This window comes from Eubalaena glacialis, chromosome X, assembly GCF_028564815.1.
Source record: "Eubalaena glacialis isolate mEubGla1 chromosome X, mEubGla1.1.hap2.+ XY, whole genome shotgun sequence".
Taxonomy (NCBI): domain Eukaryota; kingdom Metazoa; phylum Chordata; class Mammalia; order Artiodactyla; family Balaenidae; genus Eubalaena; species Eubalaena glacialis.
The window spans coordinates 38,678,760-38,695,662 of record NC_083736.1 but is presented as its reverse complement, the minus strand read 5'-3'; the positions used below and the strand labels follow the sequence as shown (position 1 = coordinate 38,695,662).

General features: G+C 42.7%; 1 protein-coding gene and 1 pseudogene across 8 annotated transcripts in view; both read left to right on the top strand.

Annotated features, from left to right (window-relative positions):
* Positions 1 to 6,277: 6,277 nt before the first annotated feature.
* Positions 6,278 to 16,903, top strand: part of CASK (calcium/calmodulin dependent serine protein kinase) — a 414,851-nt gene continuing 404,225 nt past the window's right edge. For all 8 annotated transcript variants that reach the window (XM_061179474.1, XM_061179472.1, XM_061179470.1 and 5 more), the window contains exon 1: positions 6,278 to 6,565. In XM_061179474.1, coding sequence (XP_061035457.1) covers positions 6,507 to 6,565 — 59 coding nt within the window. In that variant the 5' untranslated portion in view covers positions 6,278 to 6,506. The remainder of the gene's footprint in view (positions 6,566 to 16,903) is intronic.
* On the top strand, positions 9,993 to 10,087 carry LOC133082783 (U6 spliceosomal RNA; annotated as a pseudogene).

The following is a 16,903-nucleotide window of genomic DNA, read 5'->3' as shown; positions in this document are numbered from 1 at the left end:
AGAACAGGGAGACTCCCGCCATTCATTCTGCCCTTCTCCTACAAAAAGTGTCCTGGTGCTCCTTTGGGGCCCTTTCTTGTCCTTCCACTCTTGGCCAGGAGATTGATTCCACACTCAGCTCAAGGGTGAGCCCTGGCTGGTTAAATTATTCAGTGACTCTCATTCCCTGGCTACAGTGATTGGTTCAGGGATAGTCATGTGCCTTATACCAGGCCAATGAGGGAGTGAATCCTAGAACAGGGCAGGACCTACTGGATAAGATTCCTCCTCTCTTGTCCTGGATGCTGATATATACGGAGGTAAAGTGTGAAACAGTGGCAGCTGTCTTGCCACTTCAAGGGGAGAGCCTGGAGCTCTGGGGGCCACCTTGTGGACCCTAAGGATGAAGCCAGTACCACAGAATGCAAAATGATATGACTGGGAGAAAGTGGATCTTCAGTGACATCATTTGAGTCCTGGATCATACCTCACATGAAGCTAGCATACATCTTGACTTCTCAGTTATGTGAACCAATAGATTCTCTGTATTGTTTAAGCTGGTTTGAGTGTTCTGTCACTTGCAACCAAAAGAATCCTGACTACTGCAATCCCCATTAGCATGCAGCACAGTTGTGTCCCCAGGAGGCCAGCGAGTACTTGTGATCTTAAGTGGCTCAATGAAAGGATATCTTTTGGTTAACTTTTGAGTTACAACATGTTCAGTGTATACCAACACTATGCTGTATCCAAAGGCAATCTTGTTTCCACTGAAAAACAAAAGGTTCCAGTGTCTCGTTCATTGATATTAAAGAAGGGTAAAATGAATCTTTAGACAGTGGTTTACAGAAGGAAACACATTTGTATTCAGATCCTCTTCTACTCCCTGAAGTGTTTTGTATTTCTTATGGTTTCTCCACCCTAGTGATGAAGTCAGCCCTAGGTCCTTTTTTGTTTCCGTTTTTGTTTTTTCAGAGAGCATATTCAGCGGCCAGCGTTAGGGCAATGATTCTTAATTTTTAGATATTCAAGACTCACTTGGGGAACTTATAAAAATACCGATCCCTGTGACATGCTCCAGGAGATTGAGATTCAGGAGGCCTTGGGTAGGGCCCAGGAATCAAGATTTTTAACATTTTTCATAAGCTCCCAGATGATTCAGATGCAGTTGTCACTAGGAAAAACACTGTTGCTTTAGGTTGGGTTTTCCTCAAAGCAGATCCTGATAAGGGCATTTATGAGCAAATGATTTATTAAGAAAGTACTCCCAGGAGAAACCTGTTAGGGAATGAGAGGAGTAGGAAAGGGAAGGGGTGGGAAGCAGGCAAAGTCTTGTGGACAGTAGCTGCAGCTTAACCCCACAGGGGAGCTCAGGCCATAAGTAACGCCTCAGAGTTGTCCCCCCACCCCTGACCCCTGTGAAGGTAGCTGGACTCTACATGCCTGCACTAACAGCCAGATGGGGGAGACCTAAACTCCCAGGCACTTCCACGGGGGAAGTCCTCTGAAGTCACAGGTGTGGGCTTTGGAAGCAAAAACATGCTGATGCTGGGGGAGGGGCACCCAGGAATGGTTAAAGCGATCAGTGAGGATTTGAGTGGTGCACCTACAGTGTCGGCTCCAACAATTTAAGGAATTTTATATTTATATGGGGAGCATCTCCATTTTAAAAGTAACTAAGCAAGAGGACAGGGTGCAGCAAGTGGGAAAGGAAGAGTTACTTAAAAATACTACAGTTTTCTGTTCGTGCATGAGGCTTTGAGGGTCTCAGTTTACACATAAGACTCTAGTGCCACTGAAATATGCAGTCTTTTAATGGGTCAACTCTTAAAAATGGCATTTGATGCATTCTGCTCTCTGGCCGCTGCTTATTTCTCTAACCCCACCCCCACCCCGACCGCTTTCTTTCTACACTCTGTGATCCAGCCACGACCTACTTCTCCAAAAGATCATGTTCTTCTTCCAAAATAGCATATTCTTGCTCATCTCCAGGACTTCACAAATGCTGTCCTCTCTACCTAGAATCAACTGGCCCCCACTCCTTTCATCTGGTGAATTTCTATTCTTTCTTCAGTCTTAGTTTAAACATTTCTTCAGTTGGGCCTTCAGTGACCCATAGGTCCCTTGGCTAGTTGCTCCCCATACTTTCCACACCCTAACGACCATCACTCTTAATTGTAATTACCTGTCTGTTACTTGTTTTCTTCTAGAACAAAACTTGGAGTGGGCAGAGACCATGTCTGCCTCATTTGTAGCTCTAGCCTCAGTGGTTGCCACAGACATTCATTGAATGAATATAAAATAAATGATTTGCCACATGATATCGGAGTATAAGTTTAGTGTATGCAGCTTTTTCTGGGGAGACTGATGGTGGCTTTCATTTGAGCTTAGAGCATCATGCTTACACCACCAGGAAATAACTTTATTCCAGTTTAAGATCATGCCATTCTTAATTTTATTCATTAATTCAGTAGTAATTTATATGCTTAAACAATCATAGCTACAGAATGAGGCTACACCCTGAATTGCCTAAATTAACCCCGTGCCACGCCAACCTCTGTGTTGTACTCATGCTAATATTTCTGTAGAGTGTGTTTTCCCCTTGTCTATTGGTGTCATGTTGAAATTATGTGGGAGCCTAACAACCTGAGAACGTCTAACACAACTGTGAAGTCCAATACCTCAAGGTCACTGAAGATTTTCACTGACATCTGAGAATCAAATTGGTTTAACAGCAACCCCATCCTTGTGGGTCTTTTAATGTTTCTGAATTTTAAAAAGACTTACCAGTTATATACTCAGAGTATATCTACATTATAATGAAGATAGAGAATTAATTCATTGATGATTTTCATAGTATGGGAAATACTGCTGATTGGCTGCCAGAGCCAATTCCCCACCTACTTCTCCCTTGCCCACCTTCAAAGAATAGGCAGGAAAAGGCAGATCCCCGCAACCCCAGCTTCTCTTGCAGGTGAAAGTTGCCATGTGACTGTTCTGGCCAGTGAGATGGGGAAAGGATATTTTCTTTCCCTAACAAGAGATGGGAGAGGGAGCAAAACGGCCTTGCCTACCCTTGCCGCCTTCCTGATTCCTGCCTTTGAATGCACTTTGATGTTGGAAATTGTGGCAGTCATCTTGTAATGATGAAGCAACATGCCTGAGAATGAGAAGCTAACATGTCAAGGATGGCAGAGTGGAAAGAAAGAACCTAGGTCACTGATGACACCGTTGAGTAGCTGATACAATGTTAGTAACCACCCACCTCCAGACTCCTTGCTATATGAGAAAGATAAGTCCCCCCATTTATTTATACCACTGTTATTGAGTATTCAATTATTAACATCTGAACACAATCTAACTGATGCACCTAGTTACTTTAACATTTTCTTCATGGAAACTAAAACAGAACTAAATTATAGACACCTGATCATTTATACGTGTGCGTATTTGTTTGAAGAGTATTGAGTTTTTGGAAGAAACCCAGAGAAGAATTAACTTCATTTAAAAGCCTTGGTCATTTTAATTGTAGAAAACAGAGGGGATACTTCTAGCCACAAAGCATGGTACAAGTTCTGAGGGATTTGTATTACAGAGGACTTCAGTATCACTAAATACCACACTGGAAGCTGGGAGATCTAGGTTCAGATTAGATGCTGAGCTAAATACGCGACCATGGACATATATTTGTCTCTGAACTTTTTTTCTCATCTGTTGTACCATTAGTCGGATGCTTCCTTTGAAAGTAACAGAAAACCCAACTCAAAATGGCTTAAACAGTAAGGAAATTCATTGCCTTATATGATGGGAAAGTGTAGAGAGTTGGCTAAACAAGAGATTGATAACGTCATTGAGGACATCTCCATGCTGCTGCCCCTCAGTTCCACCTTCATCTTAGGTCTGACTACCCTCATGGACACAAGATGTCTGCTGGCAGCAAATGAGGGTGCATACTCTTTATTCAAGGCCAGTGTGATGGTTGGGGGATGGGGTGGGGAGAAACAGAGTGTTTCACATCCATAGTGAGGGGAAAGTCCTGAGCTTTGAGCTGACTGGAAGACCTTGCACCATTCAAGGCCAGAGACCAGGGAATGTCAAATTAGGCCAATCATGGTGGCATACCCCACATCTGTAAATGACAGAGTGGGACTGGCCGACCTCTAAGGCTCTTTCCAAATCGAAACCCGCTGTGATTCCATGAGCAGAATGCAAACCTATCTCTGTAGTCGTCTTTTTTATTCAACTTCACTTCTTTTGTTTTATTTTGTCATTGTCCTTTTCTACCTCTGAGCATAGGTCCCTGTGGAAGATAACAAACCCCAAAATGAAGTCGACAAGACTTGGCATAGCTCCGACTTAGACTGGGGAAAGGAAATGAAGCTGACAAGGTGAGGGTCGCTGTACACTTCAAGGCAGAATGGAGTAACACCTTATTCACTAGGTACCAGGTGGACATGCCAATTTCGAGTGAGTGACTTGGAGCTGTGGGACCCTCAATGGAGGCAATGTTTCCCGGGCTCTAAAGCTCCCTTCTCTAGAGAATGCACAAGCTCTTTGGAAAAGGAGGAAAACCTTCTCATACAATTACATTTTTCCTCTGATTTGCATTGTTTAAAAAAGGTCTAGTACTCAAATCTTTAACACTGGCAAATCTCTCAGCCTCTTAACGGAGTGGTCAAGGGTTTGCAGAAAACGTTTCTGAAGAGAAAATAGGCTGTCTCCACCCCCTCACACTCTGGTAAATACTATCATTTTTTTTTCTTTCTTTCTCTTCTTCTTCTCTTTGTTTTAATTACCGTACTGAGAATTTTACCAGATGATTTCTAGAAGCTGATTTATGAACTAATCGGGCACTTCTGCTGTGCAGAGGAACAAAGACTTTTTTTTCTTTTTATTGGTCCTCAACTGAGGCATATACCTGTCTGATGGCGTTGGCTCATTCCGCACATGCTCAGTTGAACAGAAATCTTCATATTGAATACAACCTAACACAACGGCAACACCCATAACCTCACTCCCTGGCTGACCCTGTACCATCCACTCCCTCTAGTTGCATTTTTATCCTGACATGCCTAACATTCGTAGGGCGTAAAAGGAGCAGAGTAGGTAGTGGGAATTTGGGAGGGGGCAATATACAAAGGGGTTTAAAGTCTCTGTATGACCCTGCTTTCCTGACCTCTCTCTAGGCTGTCTCTAGTGGGTGTAGGCGCTGGATAGATATTTGAGTTTGGGGCAGAATGCGGGAGAAGCTGTCTCTGTAAATTGCCATTTGTTGTTGCACATCTTCCTGGACAGTTTTTGTTTGGTCCTTTTCTTGTAGGTGGACAACACTTCATCCACAGCCCTCGTTTTCATTAAAGAGTGACAGTGGCACTAAAAGCATCAGCCGCCTAGCAAGATCTGGAGTGACAACCTCGCCGCCTCTGTTCTTGCTTTCCCATTCATTAGGACCCTTTCCCAGCCTCCTCCCCCAGCAGAAACTGGGAAAGGCTTCTCGTGGTTACAAAAGGAGGGAGCGGCCGGGCTTCCGAGCCTGTCGCCTCAGAGAGCCAAGGAAGTGCGTTCGGTCGCAGGCCTTTTGTCCCCGACCCCTTCCGCGGCTTGGTCGCGGGGGTGACGACCCCGCCCCGCCCCCGCCTAAGCAGATGCCGCCCGCGTGCCTCGGCCCCCCGCCCCTTCTAGATTCCCGGCGCCCGCCGGTTTGCCGTGACGTGGCCCGCGGCGCGCGCATGCGCCGCTCTGCCCGGGCTCTTTCCCTGGGCCACCGCCTCCCGACGGGCTGGAGTGGGCGGGGCCTGTGGTTCTGGAAGCCGTGCGGCCGGAGTGGGAGGAGGTCTTGTGTGCGCGAGGAGGGTGCTCGGGGCTAGCGAGCTGGTCGGCGGCCGAGGCGGAGGAGGAGGAGCTGAAGGCGGCGGCCGCGGCTCCCGCCCGCACGGAGAGCCAGTCCCGCGAAACCCCCTCCCACTCCCAGGCGGGCGGGCGGCGGCGGCAGGAGGAGGAGAAGGAGGAGGGAGCGTCTCTGCCGCCGCCTCCTGGTCCCCAGCGCCGATCTGCCGCCGCCACCTCCCTCCGCGGCGATCTTCCCTCCATGGTCCTGCCGCGGCCCCCCCTGTAGCCCGAGCTGCCCCGCGCCGCGCCGGAGCCTGCCTCGACCGAGGGAGCGGTCGCGGCCTCGCGGCCCGCGCGGGCTGACGAGAGGAGAGCGAGGCGCCGCGCGGTCCCCGAGGATCCGCACGCCGGGCAGCGCGGCCCGAGCAGCGCGAGGAGCAGCGGGCGGGCGGGCGGGCGGCGCCGGGCCCGGGCCGCCCTCACTCCAGCGCCCCGGCCCCGCCGCCCGCGCCGGGGCGGTCGCCCGCAGAGGAAGGCGCCGCAGTCTCCGGGCCTCGCCGCCCCGCTCGAGTGTCCTCGGCACCGAGGGCTCGCGGGTCCTGAGGGGAGGAGGCGAGCCAGGGGCCGGGCACTGAGCTCTTTGGCGCCCCCACCCCCGTTTTCGGAGCCCTCCACGCTGCGGCCACTGTCCCCTCTGGACCATGGCCGACGACGACGTGCTGTTCGAGGATGTGTACGAGCTGTGCGAGGTGATCGGCAAGTGAGTTTCCACGCGAGGGAGCGGGAGTGTGGGAAAATGCATTTCAGTGATGCCTGGGTCCTCCCGCACCCGCACCCGCCCGGGGCCTGCCCCCTGCCCTCCCCCCCTCCTCCCTCGTCCTCCTCACCCGGGAGTATTTATAGACGTGTACCTGGATCCCCCGCGGGGTGGGTGTCTGGGGGTTTCTCGGCGATCCGTGGAGGCCGACGAGCCGAGGTTGGCCACCCCATGAAGCGTGGGGCCGGCTGAAATCTGCTGTCTGCATTTTATCTGACGGTTGCACAGGGACGTGGCAGAACCGATTTTATAGTTGCTTCCTGGGAACAGTTGGGCTTATTGTTACCTTGCGTGTACCACAGACCATTAACGAAAAGAGCAGCTTGCATTTCCTTTGCTTCCGTGGAGAGATGGAGAAAGAACGTCCAGGATTTTAAATTGTGGGGTGTGTGTCTATTGTGCAGGGTATTAGATAGATGCCTTTGTGTTCATCCCATGCCCGGATTGGAGGGGGTCATTTAAGACCGGGTGCGTTCAGTTTCAGCAAATTTTTCACCTGGTGTAGACCAACGTGGAAAGAGTTGGGGGTTTCCGAATTTTTAATGCCTCGTTATGCAATGGCTGTTAAATCAGTGTTCGAGGCTTCCCTCGACTGTTGTTGGGATGGTGCTTAGCGTGGTAGCGCCGTCTGCTTTGAGTCACCGGGCTGGTCCAGAATATAGAACTGACAGTCCAAATGCTCATCCTTTCATCTGTGTTGTATAATTACACTAGGGAAAAGCAGGGAATCAGATTAATCACAGTGCTGATTGAGAATTAAATCTGCAGTTCCTCATCTAATTGTCCATTCCTTAAATCTGTTTTGAATAGTTTCCATTTCATTCTTGTCAAACAGTATTCCAAGTGCACAATCCTGCTAATTTGCTTGTGAGGGAAATGCTGGCGATCTGAAGTTGATTTCCTAGTTCAGCGTGTATTCTGTGGCTTTAGAAGTTGAGGAGATAAGATTTAAGAGAAATTTATGCTTAGTTATTAAGGATTACTAGATAGCTACCATTGAAATATTTTGCCTCTTTTTGGAAGCGGTGCTTTATCGTCTATTTTAAGGTCCGCAGTTGGGAAATGATAGCAAGACCTTAGAGCAGTTGGCTCTATCTCTTTTAAGTTGTCTGCAGTACTGGATTTCAATTTGTTTAAGTGCTGATAACTTATTATTTTCCTTTCATGCTGAGGTATTACAGTGTCGCCTCACATGGTGAAATTGTGGGTAGAGCTTGCTACACACTTCTCAGACCCAGTTGATACAAGGACGTGTTACTCCTTGCCCCTATTGTTACATGACCAGCCTGTCTACTGGAAGAAGGATATCCAAATGCGCCCTGGTAAAGTGGTTGTGGAAGTGCTCTAAAGCAGAGTGGTCCAAAAAATATATAATGTGAGCCCCATATGTAACTTTATATATGTAAAATTTCTAATAGCCACATTAAAAAGATTAAAAGCAAGTGGGTGCAATTAATTTTAATAAAATATTTTCTTTTACCCAGTAGATCCAGATTATTATCACTTCAACATGTAGGCAGTATAGAAATCATTAGTGAGCTATTTTACATCCTTTCTTTCATACTCACTCTTCAAAATCCAATGTGTATTTTACACTAACCACACATCTCAATTCTGACACTAAGCTAAATTTTCATCGTAAATACTTGTTCTGTATTTGTTTCATAAAATTTGCATTTGCAAAAGTAGATTCACATACCCAAGTTGTTCCAAACATACCTAAAAGTTTTCTAATAACTGAATCAAGTATCTCTTTCTAAATTAAAATTAAAATTAAATAAAATTCAAAATTCAGTTCCTCATTTGGATTAGCCACATTTCAAGTGCTCAATAGCCATATGTGAATAGCACAGTTCTAGAGAGACAAATATGTCAAAAAAAAAAATCTCCTTGGTTTCTTCATTCTTGGCACCCAGTGAAGGTAAATTAGGTGTTTCCCCAATGCCCCCAAATAATTATGTGTGTGTGTGTGCATGGGGGGAATGATGTTTGTTGTGTCTTAGTTATATTTGATTTAAATGAGCCAGCAAAGTCATAATCGGAAAATGTGAGATTAAAATGTTAATTCTGTTGTGATAACGGAAAATAGGCATCATTGAATCAATGTTAGTAACTAGTTCTGATTCCTTGAGGTCTGAAAGAGTGATGATGTGACTCTTCGGATATCGAGAAGAAGTGGTCAGCATCACATTAGCACAATCAGTATTCTGCTGACTTATAATTGATAGAATATTTTCAGGAAACGCCTCTGGTAGAACTAGATTCATCTCCTCTGTTGCTTCAGAGCTGCATAAGGATGGGGAGCAAGCTAATTTTGAGGTGATAGTTCCTCTATGGCTACCTTAACTACTGTGAATGTGAACTCTCATTCATATCCTACAAAATCTGACTTGGCCAGTGCTGCTTATAATATGTCATTCTGTGAAATAATGAATTCAAGGTGGCCTTTGTGGCAGAGAATGTAATGATAGTGTTCCTCACCCTGTGTAAAGGTTGAAGGTTTTCTCCGGTAAATTGTCTCAGCATATATTGATCTGGAAATTGAAATTCACTTGAGATTTTCTTGCAGCGTCTCTGACAGCATGCATTTTAACTCAGAATTTGTTCAACTCCGGATTTAAACAGAAAGCCCTCACTTGTACCAAAAACCTTGTTGATTTCTATCCAAGTTCTCTGGAATTGTGATTTTTCTTTTATAACAAATTAGTATCACAAGTTGGTTTTGACCCCTAGGGCTTAACAGGTTTAAATTTTCACTGAAGTGCTTTAAAATGGATTTCACCTTTTTACCATCAGTTGACCACGCACTCACTCTCCTGCCTCACTACTTATCTACTCACTCACTCATCCATTAACTTACAGGGAATCGGGTGCCTGATCCATTATGAATATTGGGAGAATGCCATATCTTTTTTTAAAAATTTAAACTCTTTTCCCCTGTGCTTTTTATTTTTGAAAGTCTTACAAATGGTCCTTGAATGCCTATTGTCTCCATGACATTTTCCCATGTAACATCTTTCAAGAGACTGAAACAAATCTCCAATGCTGTCATTGTCCCAAAACTTCTTGTCTTAGCAAATGTAGCAATTACTGGAAAGGAAAGGTATTATGCAAATACAGGTAATCGGCTAATTTTTATGTTCGTAAGCATTTACTGTATCTTTTGCAAATTGATGGTTTTATAGGCAAGTGCATAATCAGTAATATTACATGAAGGAAATTTTAAAATGATTCATCCAAATTAAAACATAGAAATGCCTACCTTCATGGTACAGCAGTTTCTGTGAAGGAGAGTAGCAAAATGTACACTTTTCGCCTTGTGTAGGCTGAATATTTGCCTCAGTATTTAGTAACCTGTAACTTCTGACTTTCCTGCTTTGGTAGGACATAAACTAAAATTGGAATGATGCAGCATGACCCCTGCTCAAGGATGACATGCAAGTTTGTGAGGCATGCTGTATTTGCTTACACCTCAAGAGCACTTATCATATTTAATTACAGTTACTTATTTATGGGTCTCTCTACCTAGCTAACAGGGAGCTTCTTGAGGGCAGGGAATATATCTTACACATCTTTCTCTTAACACAGTGCCTTCAATGTAACAGTTGCTCATTAGCTATGGAATGAATTGAGTAGTTTTAATAAAATCTCATTAAAAGGCAAAAAGCATGTTTATCAACCTCAGAGCAATTATTGTCCCAAAAGGCTGTATTAAAGTAGTGGTTCTCCACCTGGCTGCATATTAGAATCACCAGGGGAGCTTTTAAAAAGATCAATTCAAGGGCCTTGTGTCAGAGCAATGAAATCAGAATCTCTGGAAGTGGGTCCTGGTCATTGGTATTTTTTTTTTTTTAACGCTCTCTAAGTGATTCTAATGTGCAGCTATGATTGAGAGTCATTGGTTTAAAACTTAGGTTATGCATGTAATATTTTGGGACTGGCTTTTCAGAGGCTTACGGTTTTTAAAAACTAGAATAAATGTTTTGGGGGAAGTATTGAAGCCAAAAGACCAAGACGTGGATTTTTTTTTCTCTACATTGTGTTCCTGAGCCTTATTGTATAAAAATTTTGTTTCAGCCTGTGTTTGGCTTTGACTTTTTTGGGTCTTTTAAGATTCACATTGATTTATGACACTCATCTAATGCTAATATGGTGATTGATGACAATCAGAACAAGGATTGCTTCAATAACAGTTGATGATGGCTGTCTACTATAATGACTTAATTTAATATTAAGAAATCTATCAGTTTAGTATGGATTGTGTTTGGACATACACTCTATTAAAAGGGTATCGTTAAGTTGCTTATATACTTTAAATCTCATACTTGCAATTCCAATAATGCTGTTTGCCAGAGAATTGAGTTAAATGCAGCCTTTATGTAAATACAAGATTAATAATATGTAAAATATATAATTTAGCATAGAGAAAAATTCAGCTTTGCTGATTTGTCCCAATTACTATGGCTTTCACGTATATTGATTTGCCCAGTGATTTGGGTTTCTAGTACCACAGGGGGGAGTGTTACGTCATGTTGGAACACCTTCCCTGGGAATTTTAGCTAGACTTGGTAGGTAAACGAGTTTTTAATGTTAGGAAAAGGTCAAGCGTGAGCCTGAAGGAACCAAGATTTTTCCAGAAATGAGTATATGTTCCATGAAAGAAGTGCTTGATCAGAGTGACAGTCATGTAACAAGGGAAAAGAAGCACAATCACCAGCTAAAGTGCTGGTGCCCCAGGAAGATCCAAGCTGTGGGGCAGGCCTTACTGGGAGGAGGTAAGCAGTGTTGATTCCTGATGATGGAGTTTGATTCCGGGACCACTTTGGAGGGAACTGAGCCACTCAGTTGCTTTTCTGCCTGTGCACAACCTTCTCAGAATATCTTCACGTCCGCTTTTTACAGACTGCGTTAGGACTTGGAGTTCCTGAAGTGTGGTTTGCACGTTGTCTTCATAATGCTTCCTGTGATTCCCTTACCTTCCATGACTGACATGTTCTATGGCCTTGACACATGCAGTTCACCCCTTTCCATTTTCCCCTTGTATCTGCAACAGTTTCACCTGCCAAACTACATCTCTCTAATGTCCCTTGTGTTTCTGGATATTTCCTTTAAATTGAAAATTCTTTCAAACATCTCCAGTTACAGCTCTACTCAATAAATTAAAGAAGCAAGTGTACCTCACTTTTTGAGATTGTTCTTGAATTATTGCATTTTTGTAAATGTTTTCACATTTTAAATGTGGCAGAAGCAGTTTAAAGGAACTTTGACATAGATTGTCCACAAGTAAAAAAAAATCTTTTATAACTTAACATGCCTACTTCGTAAGGGGGGAGTTGCCATTTATGCCTTCTAATATTAGGCATTTTACATATGTTATCTCCTTTCATTGTTCCCATTTTACAGAAAACACTGAGATTCAGAGGGGGGTGAGTAACTTGCCCAAGATCACATGGGAATCCTACCAGTTCTAAAGTCCGTTCATTTCATGCTGCATTCTGCTGTTGATTCCAGTTGTGAAAATGCTGCAGTGAGTTTCCTTAAAATAAGGCGTATGTCTTCATTTTCAGAGTTTATTTACTGCAAAATTTTTTTTCTTGGCCGTGCCACACGGCTTGCGGGATCTTAGTTCCCTGACCAGCAATTGAACTCGGGCACCCTGCAGTGGAAGCGTGGAGTCCTAACCACTGGACTGCCGAGGAATTCCCTATTTACTGCAAATTTTAATTGTTCGACTTTCTGGTTAAATTTCTTACCTCTTCAGTAGAGGTTCCATACTACGATTCATTGTCTCATCTATTGTGTTCTTTTTGTCTTTCTCTCTAATGAAATACCAGTGTTTGCCACCAAACTGATAAGTTTATGCATGGAAATGTAGAATCTTTTTTTTTTTTAATAAATTTATTTATTTATTTATTTATTTATGGCTGTGTTGGGTCTTCGTTTCTGTGCGAGGGCTTTCTCTAGTTGTGGCGAGCGGGGGCCACTCTTCATCACAGTGCGCGGGCCTCTCACTGTTGCGGCCTCTCTTGTTGCGGAGCACAGGCTCCAGACGCGCAGGCTCAGTAGTTGTGGCTCACGGGCCCAGTTGCTCCGCGGCATGTGGGATCTTCCCAGACCAGGGCTCGAACCCGTGTCCCCTGCATTGGCAGGCAGATTCTCAACCACTGCGCCACCAGGGAAGCCCCGAAATGTAGAATCTTGACCATCCATCCAAAATATAATTTGTTTTGGAACTTTCTCCACCCCTTTTACTCTCCAGCTTTTTCCTTCCAATTCCCCTGCCCCAACAGACAGAATAGTTGATTGATTACTCCTAACTTGCCAAACCAGAAGTAATGAGGTTTCAGAGATAGGTGTTTGTTGGGAGTGGGGTGGGGTTGTTTCCACAGGGTAGTTATTCCTATATCCTGTGATAAAAATACTGAAATTGTTTTCTCTGACTCTGAAAACTGTGTACTGAACCACAGCTGCTGAGTGGTGAGCGTCTCAGCTGTCTGCCAACGCTGCACACCTAAGTAATCAAGTGACTGAGTTACTGCTGCAGACCAGGTACCTAACCACAGCCACAAGCTGATGGGGTGTACAGCTCTCACATTTTTGTTTTTATTTTTTAGTTGCATCTGAGAGTGCAGATTCTAAACCACCAAATATGGCATTGGATTTATACTGCGGGGTTCAAGGTGCTAAAGGACCTGCTCTCCTTTCTCTCCCAGAGTCACCCATTTATCTTGGTATCCCATCTTTCAACTGAGTAAAATGTAATTACCCTGATGGCCAGTCCCTTGGTATCTGTGAGGAGATTGGTTTTAGGATTCCTCTCCCCGCCACACACTAATACCAAAATTCGTGGATGCTCAAGTCCCTTATATATAATGGCATAGTATTTGCATGTAACTAATGCACATCCTCTCTTATACTTTAAGTCATCTCTGGATTACTTATAATACCTAATACAATGTAAATTCTATGTAAGTAGATGCCGAGAGGCAAATTCAAGTTTTGCTTTTTGGAACTTTCTGGAATTTTTTTTCGAATATTTTCAATCCACAGTTGGTTGAATATGCGAATACAGAACCCGGCGGAGGGCCAACTGTGTTATGCTGTGATTGGTTATAGAGCCCAAGTCAGCATAGGAGAGTCTCTCTTTGACTTTCTATACTGGGAAGATTTCGCTTCTGAAGCTAGTTTTGTCTTAAAGTTCATATATGTTTCCAATTTTGAGATTTAATAATATTCCATTACTTTTTAAAATTAATTAACTAGTTTTTATAAAATTATAAAATGAATTTTAAAATATAGATGATGCAAAGGTAAATAGTGAATCTCTCTCCTTTCTCCCACCATCCATAGCTCTGTTCTCCAGAGGTAACCATTGTCCAGTTTTTGTACAACCTTTCTGGAAGTTTTTTGTTAAAAAAAACTGAAATATTCATTTTACATTGAAAATAGTGTATCTGATGGCCTTTCCATATCCATCTATATATCTGTCTAACTCTGTCTCCCCTTAGCCTGCTGCCCAGTATTCCATGATATGGATTGGTACTTCGTCTTTGAATTGAGTGCAGACCATTTCTAAGTGATCATTGCTGGAAATATATGGGTGGAGTTTGGGGGAGAGGTCTGGAATGATAGTGAATATTTGGGAATCAACTGTGTGGAAGTTAAACTATGAATGAATGAGTTCTTGGGGGTTGATGGAGCTCGGGGGTGGAGGTGTTGTGGTTTGGAGTATAACTCACAGAGTTAGAAGAATCGGGATAGCTGAACATCACAGAAGTCTCGAGGTTGGGCAGATCAATAATATAAAATGCCAGCACACTGATTGAGGACCAAGAAAAGGCTTATCTATAACAGAGGCAATTTAAAGCATCTATCAAAATGAATATAATGTTTAATATTCCGTCATGGTGTGACTAAAAAGCGAGATTCTGGCTTCATTTCTGTGGATGTTGGTAATACTATACTGTCTCTCTGTGAATCTATCTCAACACCAACATATTTAGGGTTAAAAAAAAAAAGGAGTACATTTTTTTTCATTAGAATTGTGTTTTGCAGATTCTGATGGCTGGCTTTTAGGTAAAACCATTTGGCTTTCCTAAAATTAGGTGTTTTTGATTCCCAAGCTTGGTGCATAACTTTAAATTAAATGGATACCTTTAATGAAATGACAAAGTAAATTTTAGATACTTTTAAGTTCTTGATATTTGTCAAACCATTGTTCTTTTATTAAATCCTTCACCTGTAGGGAACTGAATTCTTCCTTGCCTCAAGGTTTCTGGTCCCAGTTGGATAATTGTAGTACTCTCCTCGCCTTTCACATCCCTCTTCCCTCCACCCCCGCCCCCCACAGCTAAATTTGTTCATTGGCTTTTTTTAGTTGTCCACATCCACTCACAATAAGAAATAGTTATTTTGTCTCACTTAAGCCAGTTTCTTTGTATCTAAGTGCATATTATTTCATTTCAACTTATTGTATTCTGTTACACATTCTCTTTTTTATCTCTTTTGATATACTTTTTTTAACTTTGTTATCTTTGTTTTGAATATTTGAATCATTTACAGTTAGGAATGATGATTGTGTTCTCCCTCTCTCTCTCTTTCTCTCTCTCTCTCTCTGTAGTTTAATAATATCCAAAATATACTATGTTGAATCTGTGTTCGGCTTGGTACCTACTTTCCCCCAAACATATGGATCCACAGTGCTTTGTAGCTTGTAAGGCAGCCCCCTAAGATCTGATCTGGTAACCTTTGGGTACATTGTCACCATTTTCTCCTTATTTATAGAAGGAATGAAGATGGCTGCTTCATGAGCCATTTGCATGGATTAGTGATTGTGAAGTGCAGCATAAGTATTTTTTATTTCTAGAATGTCTCTGAGATACTCAAATTACTTTTGGCAGCTATGTAGATAAGTTTCAACAATTTCCAAATGTGCACTTTCTCAGTGCTAAACACAGGCTCTATTACATAAATAATATGGTGAAATGAACATTCTTTTTTACCATGTGTGTAAAACTGTTAGTGGTGCTAATTAACATTCATTCATTTTTTTCATTTATGCATTCACTTCTAGCTGTGTGGGCCTGGGCAAGTTAGTTAACCTCTCTGAGCCTCAGTTTCTTTATGTGTAAAATGGTTGTGATAGCATATACCTTGCAGGGGTGTTGTGCGGATTGAATAACATGGTATATGTAAAATGTCTAAATGTTGTTATTTAAATTGCCATTATCATTATTATTCACCAAATACCCTAGTTCTCTGGCTTCAAGGACCTCTGGGTCCATGAGAGAATTTGACAAACAGTTAAAACCTAATCTAACTAGACTTAAGTCCTGTCAAGGTCAGGGTCGCATCTGACTTGTTCATCTAGTATCCTCAGCATAACTCAGCAACTGACACATAGTAAGTACTCAGTCAGGAGTTGAAGGAGAGTGTGTTAAGTGAGCAATCCAGAGACTGTGACCACCTAGTAGGAGAAGGAAGTTGGGGAAATCTTTACAGAGGAGGTGGGGCTTGAATGATGTCAAGCTTCCTAGGTAACTTATTTAATCTTTTTAGGCCTGTCTCATTTAGAAAAAGGAGTAGAGGAATACAGGTAGGGAAAATAAAAGAAATCTTAAAGTTTTTGAAAATGTTCACCCTGTTTTATTTTTTAAATTAATAATCCTTACACTTTAGAGCAGTTTTAGGTTCACAGCTCCTATTTTAGTTTTAGTGACACAGGTAACATAAAAAAATTCAAACAATAAGTATAAAGCTAAAGTTTTCAGGGACAACTTTAGGAATTTGTTGTTGTTCTCAGATCCTGTGGTTTGAGTGCTCATTATGTGCTGGACATGGTGTTAAATTCATTATATTTTTCTAATTTAACTTTGGCCACAGACCTTCCTTTTGAGGCAATCACCCCCCTCCCCATTTTACAGATGAGGAAACTGAGGAATAAGGAGATTAGTAACTTGCCCTGGGCAAAGTGGCAATAAGAGTGGCAATGTGGGAATTTGCACCTGAGTATACGTGGTCTAAGTGCCTGCTCTTCAGTACTGTTACACTGCTTGTCATTTAGTATAAGCAGAGACTGGTTGTCTTTTAAGAGGTATTCCTACATATAACACTCTAATATTCTGATTTTAGATGTTTTAGCAGATTAATAGAATGCCTTATTTTGGGTAACACCTTTTTGAGATATAATTCACATACCATACAGTTCACCCGTGTAAAGTGTACATTCAATGGTTTTTAGTATAGTCACAGGGTTGTGCATGGTGACCATAATAAATTTTT